The sequence below is a fragment of the Ischnura elegans genome, chromosome 8, assembly GCF_921293095.1.
Source record: "Ischnura elegans chromosome 8, ioIscEleg1.1, whole genome shotgun sequence".
Lineage (NCBI taxonomy): Eukaryota > Metazoa > Arthropoda > Insecta > Odonata > Coenagrionidae > Ischnura > Ischnura elegans.
Genome location: NC_060253.1, coordinates 35,455,679 through 35,470,217, shown reverse-complemented (window position 1 = coordinate 35,470,217; position 14,539 = coordinate 35,455,679). Strand labels below are relative to the sequence as shown.

General features: G+C 36.2%; 1 protein-coding gene across 2 annotated transcripts in view; it reads left to right on the top strand.

Annotated features, from left to right (window-relative positions):
* The window catches only part of LOC124163277 (sodium-coupled monocarboxylate transporter 1-like), a 47,786-nt gene extending 33,292 nt beyond the window's left edge, over positions 1 to 14,494 (top strand). For both annotated transcript variants that reach the window (XM_046540071.1, XM_046540070.1), the window contains exons 8-15: positions 7,108 to 7,248; positions 7,544 to 7,652; positions 8,040 to 8,149; positions 8,821 to 9,004; positions 10,087 to 10,173; positions 10,648 to 10,838; positions 11,717 to 11,945; positions 14,314 to 14,494. In XM_046540071.1, coding sequence (XP_046396027.1) covers positions 7,108 to 7,248; positions 7,544 to 7,652; positions 8,040 to 8,149; positions 8,821 to 9,004; positions 10,087 to 10,173; positions 10,648 to 10,838; positions 11,717 to 11,945; positions 14,314 to 14,343 — 1,081 coding nt within the window. In that variant the 3' untranslated portion in view covers positions 14,344 to 14,494. The remainder of the gene's footprint in view (positions 1 to 7,107; positions 7,249 to 7,543; positions 7,653 to 8,039; positions 8,150 to 8,820; positions 9,005 to 10,086; positions 10,174 to 10,647; positions 10,839 to 11,716; positions 11,946 to 14,313) is intronic.
* The last annotated feature ends 45 nt before the right edge of the window (positions 14,495 to 14,539 follow it).

Sequence of the window (14,539 nt, the reverse complement as noted above, 5' to 3'; positions counted from 1 at the left end):
CACAAATCAATACCTAAATGATAATGATCGGAGAGAGTTAATTGATGGCTATGTCCTGAACTGCTCATTATTTACTATAATTCTTCGACATATTCTCAATAGTTATTCATTTGTGAGAAAAACCCTTCATATACGAGTTCATTGAGATAGAGAATAATACTTAAATGCCATAAAGAACAGCTAAAAAATGGATTCTACTGCGAGAACTGATATTTAAACTTAATCGGTCTGAATGGATTGTATTTTATCACGCAAAGATCATACGAAATATTAATTACACTGAGAAATAAATTAGTCCTGAAAGGCTAGATACACACAAGTTCGTTGGTTTACTATCGAATAGAGAAAAATTTTCCGTTTACTTTCATTTAAATGGTCAGTAAACAGTAGATGGGTCAATGATGCTGACAAACTGTATTCTTCTAATCCCTTTTTGCCAGTCTCCACTGCAAAAAAGGGATCATTTTCCTCTTCCATGGCGTACGTCAACGTAAATTTGCTTGTAAAATCAGATTTTACAGCACAGCTTAAGTCACAAAGTCAAAAATACAGTACCTACGAATGTGTACACAACCGTACACAACTTTAGTGGCGATGGCTGTGGGCGCTGTAAGTCACATGTTATATAAGATGGCCGCCGGTCGTTATGGCGCAAGTTTCGAAATACGATTTTCCAAGTCCAAGTATATTTCTCGTTGTTGTTTTCCGCAGTTCCCAGCTTTGCAGCTGTCTCCTGGGGGGTTCGTTTAGTAATAATGCAGGCAGATTAGTTTATCACGTTTTACAGATTAAAAGAGTCATGGCATAATAAGACAGGGAATTAGGGGATAGGGATATGGGAAGGGTTGAGGGCACATCTGGGGAGGCGGTGTTTTGGTTTCAGCGGAGGTTCGTAGTCCCAAAGATTTTTTAACAGTGCATTATTTGTTTTATCAAATGTAAGGGCAAATTTTTCTAGAGCAGATTTTAGTTTCGCTAGAATAGAAATACGATTTTTAATCTGTTATTATTAGATAAGTACGTAATATAATGGTTCCAACGAAAAATATAATAATTATCATTGTGGAGGAAATTTGTAAATGCTATAATCACCAATTCCAAACTATAGGTGCTTGTATTCGACAGAAAACCCATATTAATAATGAGCGAAAACCAAAACTTACAGGAAAAACTTCGAATGCCAATTCGAATAATTTTTGCATCCAGAGTTGCTATTTGTATTCCGTTAGTTTTCATCAATGAATTTGCTGTAACTGCATTGGTATTGTGCAAATCTGAATGCAATAATGGTTACAATTGTATATTATTGTTATTAAAGCTCTGTAACAGAATATCCTATGATCATCCCATTCGGACATTTTTCGGATCATCCGACTTCGGATATCCGTGGGAGATCCGACGGATATCCTGATTGCCGGCAGACCTATATAGATAGGACATAGCGGACCTGAAACGGATATTCTGCTTGCATTGCTTTATGCTTGCATTCGACAGAAACCCCGTATTAAAAATGAGCGAAAACCAAAAATTGCAGGAAAAACTTCCCAGACGGCACAGAACCCTCCGTATCTAATTCGTATGTACATAGTACCCATTGACTAAGGGGATACTATGCCGCTTCGTCGCTTTTCGTCAATGGATAATTTCCGTTCGCGGCCTGTCGACGAAGCGCGTACGCAGCATGTGAATGTCCGCTACTAAGCACGTACGATTGGATACGAAGCGCGCAGGAACACGGCACTCAGGCTTATCTCAATCGATAAGGTCGACATTAGATATATCGTAACTCGCACGATCGAAAAATGTATCGAACGCAACACAATCGATAGCTACCGACCGTAGCGAGAACCTTGATACGAATCATTATGAATTGTAAGTTCTCAATAGGTAAATAACACCATATCATGAATTCTAATTACCATGAAAGACTCACGACCGACAAAGTTTTGTCGGTTGTGAGTTTTTCATGGTAATTAGAATTCATGATATAGTATTATTTACCCATTGAGAACTTACAAAACTTACTCGGCCACTTAAATAACTCTGCGAAAAATGAGATTCTCATGGCTAATTCACGCACCCCCAGCATCCAGCATTGTTAAGTGGCTCGTACTTACTTGGAAACCTTGAGATGTTAATGAGAGTAAATTCTTATTAATTTTGACACTAAATAAGACATCACATAGCCCACGAGCATTAAAAAGCTTACCCTAAAGCCTGACGAAATAAAATTTTTAAATAAAAATTGCCGATGAAACAGGATTGCTGACACATCTGCTATTAGTATGATCGAATTCATCAAAATGCAAGCAAAAATTAACGTATAGTTCAGTCTCAGCTACTAAAACTTACCCATATCAGGCGCTAAAGTATTTGAAAAATTATTTGGGATGAGTAAAAGTCCCTAGGTCACTGCAGTAAATGTATCACCCTATTAAAAATATGAAAGTCCTGCCAAATCACCAGCATAAACACTTGTAAAATAAAACATGTTATCTCTTAGATCACACCTCCGATTTTATACTTACTTTGCATGAAGTCACCACCGCAAGAAATTTTAAAGAGGCAGGAAAGAAAAAACCCACAGAAATACAATACATATATTATGTATTTTCTATTGTCAACCACAATAATATTTCCAATTTTCTCTTCTATCCCACATCTAATTTAGCGAAACAATTACTCTTATTCTCTTTCGAATAGAAAATTATTTAAAAGAGGACTGGTCGATACATACAAACTATCGTCAATACTTTCTCCGATGAACGTCCACTATCACTGCACCAACTTGCACAAATCAAATCCACATCCACAAATATGTCACTTCTGCCACAATGTCTGTCTTCTTGGCGACAGGTAACAGTGAAGCAATGGTACCTTCCTCCAATCTGGGCACCTCCAATTCAGCAAGAATTTTCTCCTCGTCTTCTCGTCCAAGGCCACAGATTATTTTCTGATATCACAAGGTGCGATGTGAAGCTCAGACACCTAAAATTAATAAATGATAAAATACCATGTAACTTATTAGGTCAAATCATTTCCAATTTTTGGTATTTCTGCATGAGAAATCAAATTACTAGGCTCGTAAATATAGTAAATATTTTTATGCCTGATATTTTTATTGTTTTAAACTATAGCATAAGATAATTTGAAATGATGAAAGCCGACGTGTAATACACCATAGGGCAAGCTAAGAAGCAATATTCGAACCTATAAACTTGGCAGCTTATTCCTATAGTTTCTCCTTTAACCACACGTTTACCGAATGAATTAATACAAAAAAGATAACTAAAATGCAAGAATTTTCAAAAGAATTGCTGCTACAATATTTTGAATCACCATTTTTAGTACTGAATAGTACTATAGTACTTCAGTACTGAATAGTTCGGGATGTTGATGCATCAACATCCCGAAGCCACTTCTAACTTAAAATTACATCCAAATAATTACAGCGAGAAAGAGTACATACCTCACAGCTTTTCGTAGGGGTGAAATGTTTTCTTCTTATCGCCCAAATGCACTTCTTCTTCAACTCAGGATCTTTTGGAAAGCTAAAACCTTGAACCATGTCCCGGAGTTTCCATTACGTCATCCCGACAATAAACACACGAAAGGCATTTTTAACAAAAATATCTCACAAACACGTTTCTGAAGCCCAGTGAATGAAATTAAAGAATAAGGGAAACTTCACTATTACCAGACACTCTATTTTTCACAAACGTTAACCACAAAAATCCCTGAAATGTGGTAAGACGTTACGTAAACGACGCGATCTCCAACGCCTTGTGCTAGCTTGTGAAGACATGTGATCTCTCTAGGAGGATATGGCACGATGGCACCAGATGGCACCACCCGCGTAAGAAAATAGTCCCAGACCGAATACAGTTTTATCGATGAGATACAATTTTATCGATGCATATGAATTTGCCAGTCCTCTTGCATCTTTATTCGTAATTAAAGGAAATAAAGAAACAAAACCTTCTAAGTAACTTCCTAAGCGCGATTTTTGTATCTTGATTGTCCACCCTCGTATTTAGGTACGAAAACTTCCTGTGCCGTCTGGGTTCAAATGTTAACTCAAATATTTTTTTGCAGTCAGAGTTGTTATTTGTATTCATTTAGTTTTCTTCAATGAATATGGTACAACTGCATTGGTATTGTGCAAATATGAATGCAATAATGGTAACAATAGTATATTATTGTTATTATAGCTCTGTAACAGAATATCCTATGATCATCCCATTCGGACATTTTTCGGATCATCCGGCTTCGGATATCCGTGGGAGATCCGACGGATATCCTGATTGCCGGCGGACCTAGATAGGACATAGCGGACCTGAAACGGATATCCGTAGGATATCCGGTGTTGTTAGGGTAGCTCAAGCGATATAGTCCTACTACATAGCCTCCGATTCACTAGCGGTCCCCAGAGTAATTCATGTAAAAGTTATGTTACACTCTCTGCTCTCCCTCTAAAGGCCTGTTTACACGGTACAATAACCCGTACGAGTTAATGTCTAAATGAATGAACGCGAGAATGAATACGAAAATGTACCGTGTAACCACTCAACTTGTACGAATACATGAACGGAAAATAGAATCTGTTCTCATTTGATTCATTCATTCGTACATGTTCCGTTCCGGTCCACAAAAATCATTCACGCAAACAGACAGTAACTTGCACGCGTTAATTTATCGTGTAAACATGCCTTAACGCAGTTTTTTTGACAAGTCGCGTCGCTGACTTCATACACGCGTCCGTAAGCTGCGCCAATTCTGTATTCAGTTGTCAGCCTGAAAAGCTGTTCTAAGTGAGCTGTCGGCATCATTCAATCATCCACAGTCATCATGGCCTGTGTTTTTATTTTATACGTATTTGAGGGCTTTTTATGTGCTTGCAAACCGAATGGAACGGATAAAACAAAGTCACATGATTTTTCAAACTCCTCTCTTTTTATAACTTTCAAACATGAAATGTTGACGTGTGTATATTTTGATGAGTTATTCCTTTGCATAACCGAATTGATGGAATTGAAAATACAGAAAGCTTCCATTGCAGGCAGGCCTTCCTTCTGGAAAACCAGGGAGGCATACCGGTAGAAAAAGGGCTCTGACCTCCTAGGAAATGTTTCCTGAACAGATGGGAAGACTTGCGATATAGTTACCATAGCTGAAAGGGTATTCCATACCATACACATAGCTATGCCCCTTAGGGTAAACAGTGACTTAGGAGGTTAAGTCAGTGAATTCCCAGTGGATAGTAGCGGATGTGCGCGTTTAAAATGGAGAGGAGGAAAAATCTTTGAGTCATCCTTCTCATAGAATGGTTTTCCATTTCCTCAAGAACAGTAAATTTGTATAGTATCTCGAGGCTGCCGTGTGAATGGCGGTGAAATTTACATGATTTAAGCCAAAAAAATTAAAAAAGCCTCTGTACCGGGTATCCAATCACAAGCCTTTAGGTTTCCGGACTACTAAGCTATGTAGGTTCCTGAATTTCCATGGAAATTGTACCGAGGTTCTCGGTAATAGATGTTAGCCTTTTTCTATATATTACATATTACCAGCATGTGCTCCTTTAGCGCAGATTTGAGGCTCTCAGTCGGTTGTGGCTTCATTGAAGTCCTCCCCTTCCTGTGTTGGCATCTTCAATGGACCACCTAACATCTAGTGCTATGAGCTTCGGTACGATTTCAAATATGGTCTTAAATGATTTAGAAAACTCTCAATTCACATTACCTTTCCACTCTCGAAGCTATCATGGAGAAAACGAGAACGGGAGTTTTTGATTTTGACTGTTAAAGGAAAAGAACACAAAAGTTCGCGATTTTATGTATAAAATCTTCCGAAAAGAATAAAGAAAACAATCCGTAATAAATTGTAAGTAGTGGTTTGGAAAATTAATTCAATCGCTGCTATACGACAAATTATTGAGGGCAGATCGTAAATTTCATAATTCGGGACTGTAATCGTGAAATCTATGCCTCTGGTACCACTCTTCCAGCAGCAACAAAAACCAGGTTTTAGACAATAGAATTTTCCAGTTCCAAAATTGTCCTCTGGGAATCGTTCGTAGCACGAATAATAATGATAATAATTACATAATCGCCGCATCCTGTTAAGTCAGCAACACCCATGGCGGTAATAACCCGCGTGTTGCCTACAGAAGTTGTTCCAGAAGTTTACACCTTAAAGCTGTCAATGTTAAAGTGTATACGTAGAATTTGTAGAAAACATAGATTCGCACCAAACGAATATGTTTATTTCAGCTATTGGGGATAGAATTTGCTCCAAAATGAGCCACTCGCAGGTAAATTGTGATATTTGTGGAATTTGAATGTTGTGAAATCCTAAACTCAGCTTCCTAGAAAGCTATTTCACTTAAAATCCGTTTCCAAATCGATACCTTGCTTCATTGAACCTAGTTTCTGCAGGAGGACCAATTCAAATCTGGCTAAAAAATTGGGCTCATAAATATCTAACAAATGCTTCCCAGAACAAAGATTCGCACCAAACGAATATGTTTATTTCAGCTATTGGGGATAGAATTTGCTCCAAAATGAGCCACTCGCAGGTAAATTGCGCACAAAAAAGGTTCTTGGGATCCAGTACCTTTCTGTAGAACACGTCAAACTTAAAGCTTGCAAGTACGGATTTACTGATGGCATGGAAATTGCTGTCTTGTTTTAAGCATGTCTTTTGAAACTGATTTGCAGAGCAGTGCTGAGTTTAGCAAATGGAATTTCTTGCTTTTTTGTGTATTACATTAAGTAGAGCCGTCCACGTGAAAATGTTTGGATGTTCTAAAAGCACAGTGGGTACCAGGTGGTTCTATTACTAAACTCATAACTTCGAATGCTTTCTTTAGTGGAGATCATGAGTTATCCAATGCATCTGGCAAGAGGGCTAACTTGTGGTCAATTGGAGTGCTTCGCTCAAAGTATCTGTAGTTTAAAAATTGTGCGTTTTCGACCTAAACATCAAAAGTTATTTTGGTACCTATTGGCATCAGCTATCCAGGGTTAAAATTTCGGGACGCAATTTTTCTCCAGCCTGTATAATGGTGTGCAGACAAATGTTTTAAATCTTGCATCTTTCTTTCTGCAGTATGGATCTGAATCCTCTAGTCCGCCATACCTTCTGGACAGTGTTCATAGGGAATTTTTTCATGTGGCTGTCCCATTGTGCAGCTTCCCAGGCAATCCTCCAGCGCTGTCTTGCACTGCCAACCCTCAAGAAGGCCAGAAGGTAAGCCACTGATGTGACCATTGCCATGTCAACCGAAGTCATGTAAATTGTTGTCCAATTTTGAAAATGTCTTTCAAATTGATGAATTCTTCTTGGGTTTTCAACCAGGTTAACACAGTCGTATATGCCAATATTTCAGAAAACAACTTGTTTTCCATTTTTATGGTGTATTACTCAATGAAAGTCCAATTTCACACTGAACCTGATTGACAATGATTTAAAATGAGAAGAATTCATCAATATATTTCACCAGGAGAAATTGAAATTGTTTATGTCTTTTGAAATTGATTTGCAGAGCAGTGCTGAGTTTAGCATTTGGAATTTCATGCTTTGTTGTGCTTTTCATTTACACTGGAATGGTGATATATGCCAACCACTATGACTGTGATCCTGTGAAATCAAAGGTAAGTACATGGAAATTAATAGTTTTCTATTTAGAAAAATGCTTACTTATATTAATTTCTATTTACTTTATGTGAGATTACAGTAGAATCAAAATAATATTAAAAATCTTATTACATCATAAACATCATTCTAACAACAAATTATTTTTTTAATACATGTTTGGTTTTTTTGTCCTCAGCCTAGCAAGTTTTTTTAAGATAATTCTTAGAATGGTTTCAGAAAATATTGTGTACCTCTTCTGTTGAAGATATTTTTATTAGAATTTTTTATATGTTATAGACATAGTATTAAAATTTAAGATCCCTAACGCCTCAGTATATCTCTGATTAAAAAATAGAAGTCATAAATTAGTTTCAAATGATTCTAATATATTTTACAATTTCTAGAAAATTCGAAAATCAGATCAGATCCTGCCCTATCTTGTGATGCAATTTGGTGACAAAATACCCGGTCTCCCAGGACTTTTCATTGCTGGAATATTTAGTGCATCACTGAGGTGAGAGTATAGTTAGTTGTAAATTATCAGTCAATTAAAGAAGTGTTTTTAATGAGGACCTATATGTTATATTGTTTATTCAACCACTGGCCATCTTCCTATTCTCTTATGCTATCTATTATAGTATGGTGCAATATTTTGGCAGTTTTTTCTCTGAGTGTTATTGGTTCAAAAGATGACAGTACATCGGTACACATAAAATTTTTTTCCAAATCAGTTTTTATCTTCTCTCATAATTGCTGCTTTAAAGCCAGTATGCAGGTCACATTGTGAGATAACGTTCAGATGTCTACTGTTTTCTCTTTATAAATGCCTTAAAAACTTCTGTTTCTTTATAATTATGCCTTAAAATAATGAATTGTAGGCTTCTATATCTTTCAAGACTTCATCTACAATTTTAATTATATTACTCGAATATTTATTCATTCATCGTACTATAATCCTAATATTGGTATACTGCAGCTCTTGAACTCTCCTTTTCAAAAACATTTATATTTACCTTCAGTTCCCTGATATTCTTTTTCTTTGAAACCCTCTTCATTTGCCCTGAATATTTATTTTGTTTTCATTATGTATTACCCATCTCTACATAAAACTTAATAGCACATCAAATTTGATTGTTGGAGTGGTGAATCACCCTCGTCCATGGAAAAATTAATAATCTGTTTTAGTTCCATGTCAACCTTGCTGAATGCTGCCACTGCAATGATTTTAGAGGACTTTATAAAACCTTGGTCCGGTATAAAAATGTCTGAAAAGCAGGCCAGCACAATATTGAAGTTCATAGTCCTCATATTGGGGATCATTAGCACAGCTCTTGTCTTGGTCGTCGACAGACTGGGAGCAATTATTCAGGTGGGTGAGCAGATAAGTAATCTTCTAGCCTCTAACCATGTCATTTTATTTCATCTGACCCCATGCTCTTGATATTGTTTAGCTGTGGGGGGTTGTGCTTGACACTGATAGGAATTGATATTGATCAATTTGGCTCTCACTTGGTGAGAATTCATGCTGAATGAAATATACACTTTGTAAGTGAACACAGATTTTTTATTAAGTATTATTAGGGTGGATTTTGGGGGGGGGGGAGGAATTCCCCCTAAAATTTTATCAAATTTAAAAAGATTTATTATTTTAATAGTTTTTGCATTCTTAAATATCTAAACAATTTCAATTTTACCAGTTGTTACAAATAAAAATGAAATTTTAGGCTTCAAAATGCATAAAATATGGTTATTTAAAAAAAAATTACACGGGAGAATACCCCTCTCTCAAGGTATTTATTTCATTCTCCCAAAACCCAGGGCATGACCTCCCGTTTGGCTTATGCAGACGCTGCCAGTAAAAACATTTTGGCAGCATATACGTGTCTTCGATTTTTCATAGTTGTTTCCAAGAGTAATTTAATGCATCCCCTTTAAGTTTGATCTCTTACATGAATTAATGAGAAGCAAGAATCCTTTTGAATCTAGAATAATTTTAATGAATTTAAATCAATCTTTCCTGATATTTTTCTGCTATTCAATTTGTCATCATGATTCCAGATTATGTATTACACCGTAAAAATTAAAAGTTACATTACTAAATGAAAAAAAAATAATATCTTTGGTTTGAACTAGTGACACATAATGTATATAGTTAGTTTGAAATTTTAAATATTCTTGTTGAGGCTGGATGAAGAAGATTTGTTTTCCAACTAAACTTACTTTTCCTTTCCCTCTTTCAAATTCTTTTCTTGAGTTATGCTTTTATTTCTGATTGATTGACCCCATTAGCTGTTGTATGCCAACATGTGATACTTTTTTGTTTCAAGTTATCTTTGAACGAATAAAATTAGCATTTTTATGCATCTCTTCCTCATTTTGAAACGTGCTCACACATTTTAGGTTTTTGAACTCAATACTATTTGCATTAATCTGTGGAAATCAATTTTATAGGTCAGCAGGAGTCTTTCAGGAATTTCAGCTGGTCCATCCTTGGGAATTTTTATATTGGGACTGCTGACGCCGTGGATGAATGCAAAGGTTTGTGATGATTTTGATGAAGTCTTTTCCTCTCTAGTTCTGAAGGGCTCAATGTCTTAGAGAATACTGTGATAGCTATACCGTATTTTCCAGCCCATATGACACACTTTTTTTATTCACAAATATGTATACTTAAAAATAAGATGGCATCTTCTTATATTAGGGTATAACTTCATCCTTCAGTAATTCGACACACTGTACATGGAGTATGGTTGTATTTATTGCAATTATCAATAATATTCCAAAAAAAACTCATTTCCCAATATTTTATGCTAGAGCCATAGCTAGAGATTTGTTTTCTTTGCCAGAAATTATATTTTGAAAAAGTTCTTTTATCCATTTCCATCTGATTAAAATATTTTTCATAAATTCAAACATGAAAAATCACAGTTGGTCTTATGTGTTCGTGTATCTTATACTAGGATATGTGGTAATTCTTCGTGATTGATTGCCTTAATGTCTCTCCAATCCCAGGGTGCTCTTGTTGGTGGGATTGTGGGGTTCATCGTCAGTGCATGGGTGTCAGTCGGAGCTCAGATGGCAATTGCTAAGAAATGGCTGCGCTTTCCAATAAAACCTGTGACCCTTGAAGGATGTAGTCATCTTACTGGAATCAACTATACAAGTTTGACCTTTGGCACTGCTATCAACACTCACATTCCTGAGTAAGTACAAAATTTTAATCCTGCAAGTGCTCTCAAGTTCATTGAGAGTCCAATAAAGGGAAGAGCTTATTAAATTAAACCAAAACGTTTATTGTTGCTGCACCATATGCATCCGCTCTACACCCTTTCTTTCCTTCAACATAAAGTGAGTGAGCCTCATATCTTGCAGCTTGCTATACTCTCAACCTTGGGAATGTTAATGACCCCTGGAGGTGGCCTCTCCCTGCGGCCCATAACTGCATATTCCCTACATGCCTCTCTAAAGCCCTATTTATACAATAAATTAACACGTTAATGTCTGTTTACATGAATGATTTTTGTGGACCAAAACGTATGAACGTATGAACCAAATTAGAACTGGTTTTATTTTCCATTCATGCTTTTGCACAAGTTGGGTGGTTACACAGTGCATTTTTGCGTTCATTCTCACAGTCATAAATTTAAACATTAACTCGTATGTGTTAATGTACCGTATAAACTGGCCTTAAGACGGCAAGCTTGTCAACAGACCCATGCTTACTCTAGCCACATCTCAAGGCCCTTTATGTTGTGGGAATAGCAGGACAAGAGCAAAGAGTCTAACATGGTAGTCTGGGTGGTTTCCCCCACAATTCTTAAAACCATAATTCCAAATTGTGTTTTACTTTTGGTTTTGTTTCTGTTTGTTTTCTTTTCTGTGTCTACGATGACCAGGTGGCTGCAATAAAAAGACAGAAAGGAAGAAACGTAACGGCCAAAGCTAACAACGGAATTCAATTATTTTTGACCTATCACTAGCACTCTTTAACATGGTAGAAAACTGCTGCAAATATAAAAATATATTTAAACTACAACATAAAATATCATAAAATTAAATAAATCCTAATGACTCATTTCAGGCATGATGATGTTTTCTGGCTCTATCGAGTGTCCTACCTGTACTACACACTCATTGGATTCATTACAATGGGCATAGTTGGCATGATTGTTTCATACTTCACTGGATTTGAAAATGTTGAAACACTAGATAGGAACCTACTCTGCAAAATAAGCCATCGACTGCTGCCAAAGAAGATCTCCACTGATCATCCAGAGCCAACTGAGATAAAATTGCTTGAACAAGAAAAGGTAGTGCCTCCAATTCACTTTTACATGTTATCTATCTTTCCTTCATCTTTTCCATCGCACATGCATGGGTGCACAATATTTGCCACCGAAGAAATCACCATGGATTGGGAATCAAACCACAGACCTTTGGCCTTCAGAGCCTCTGCATAGACCACTTGGCTATGGAGGTACATACATCAATTCCAATGAAAATTTTACCAAGTTTCATGCAGGGACAGATTCAGCATCAAATTTGGGGTGTGGGAGGGTCATGACCTGAGTCTTGAGAGAACGGAATATGGAGGCTACACTCTACTATAAATACAACACAAACTTCTCTCACTTTTGGGACTTTTAGTCATGAATTTTCATATACACCCCCTTTACAAGAATACAAAAACTGTTAAACTAATAAAAATTAACAATTTTGATAAAATTTATGCAGGATTATGACCCCTGTGACCCTTCCTCTCCCCCTCCCTAAATCTGCCCCTGGGTTCATGGTGCTTGATTCGAGACTTTCCCGGTTCCAAAGATTTTTTCCATGGCCACTATTGAAAATTTCACTGCCATTTACTCACATCTAATGAAAACTTTTATATTCATTCTTCTCTTAAGAAAACTCCATTGGCTATTTGATATTCTCCATTGGTAAATTACTCCATTTTGAAATAGAAATTAGATTTATAAGTGGTAGATGCCTAATGACGGTGTCCTGCAGGATTCTTCATCCCTTCCTTTCAATTCTTATCCTTACCACGGAGGCGTCAGGAACTCCTTATCATGAAGGCATCTCCCTCCTTTCTTCCTTGCTTTCATAAATGCCTTTCCTTGGCATGGCATTTATTCACCAAGAAATGTTTTGCTGAGGAATTTTTATTCTGATCTTAAGATGAATGCTAGTGATTGGCGTACTAAGTGATTTTTTACAATTGATGAATACAATGGTTAATACATTTTTGACCGACATTTAAATCAACCAAGTGCATATGGTGATGAGGGGGCTGTGTTCAGGAAATATGATCCCCGTGCACTGAAAGAAAGGGATACAGAAATTAATATTTGGCTTATTCTGATCAGTATTTTTGCCCTCAAGAAAAGATTAGATTAGACACTGTTGAAATCACATTACATACTTATTTTTTACCTGTGGTAGTTACTGCAGTTTCAATACAAGTTAATAACAGCTACTAAAAACTAGCTCAGAGACAAAACTTCAGAGTATGAGAAAAAACAATTTAAGGATAAGGTATTCAATAAGGATAAGAAAAAGAAAAAAGAAAGGTAATAAAATAGTAATGGTATCTACATTCAATCTGTAGAGTGAACATTTTCATTAATTTTTTAATTCTGCATAAGGCATAATTTTAGCACTAGGCCCTCAATCATTAGTCATATGACTAACTCTTCACTGGATTATTAGCCGATCATTTTCCCAGATAGTTCCACACAGCCCTACTCTCCCATTCATACTTTCCTCATTTCTCTCCCTAGTGACATTTCCTGCCTCCAAACAACTCCCTAGTTTTCGATTGAATGGGCAAAAAGAACACGAGAAAAAAATGGGCAAGCATTTTGCAGAAACCAGAGTAAAAATTGCTCATAAAATGTACCATCAATGTATTATTATAGATTAATAACCTCTTTTTAATTATATTTTATGGCTTCCCATCCAGTGATTGAGCTTCTCATGACCATTATTAACAATTATCTATTCCTAAGATCACACGAGATGCCCCAAATATACAAAATTTGGTAATATTATGCTGCTAGCTGGTAATGATTAATGAGTGTTCACAAGTTGCCAGATCAAGTAACCAAGCGTTCACAAAGCATTTTTTTTTGTTTTTCATATGATAGGAATTTGAAGACATTTTGACTAAATCAGGACGTAAGGCCACTTTAATCAGCTTTCAATTGTTAAACTGATTTATAAATATCATATATATATATATACTTATATGTATATGGATACAGGCAAATTTGAAAAAATATGTATGAGAACAATTTTGGATAAAAACATGAAATATTTAATCAAATTAGAGATGAGTTGTATAGTTGGTGAGAATTAATCTTTGTAACATCCAAAATGTACTCACCAACTTCGAATGAGCTTTTGCACAGACTTCTCTACTGTAGTTGTTAGCAATAGTCCTGAAAGTCAGTGGGTTGTACTCATTTCAAACTTTACATACTCGCTAGAGTAGTAAGATGACCAATCACTCATGGCTCATGGGCCATGAGTCATGAGTCATGGCCAAGGAATCTATAGCCAGAATGGATAATTGAAGCTTGGCTGCATATTTAACTTTATTGGTGTACGTGAACATATATCATTTAATTTATGGCAGCTTTGTTAATCAATTATTACAATTTTTTCTTCAAACAGGAAGAAGAAAAAACTGATAATTTATCATAACCCCTACGGGTTTGAGTAAGTATGAAATTGAATTAGGAGCAATCTGTGTGCATCGCAGCTGCTTCTGGCTATCACCTCATGGAAAATCTAAAAAGTACATACATATGTCTTCTAACACCTTGGGTTCTCCCTGCACTGTTCTCAATAGGCATGCGAGAACCAATGTTACCATTTAATTTCCATATTGGTTTCAGTG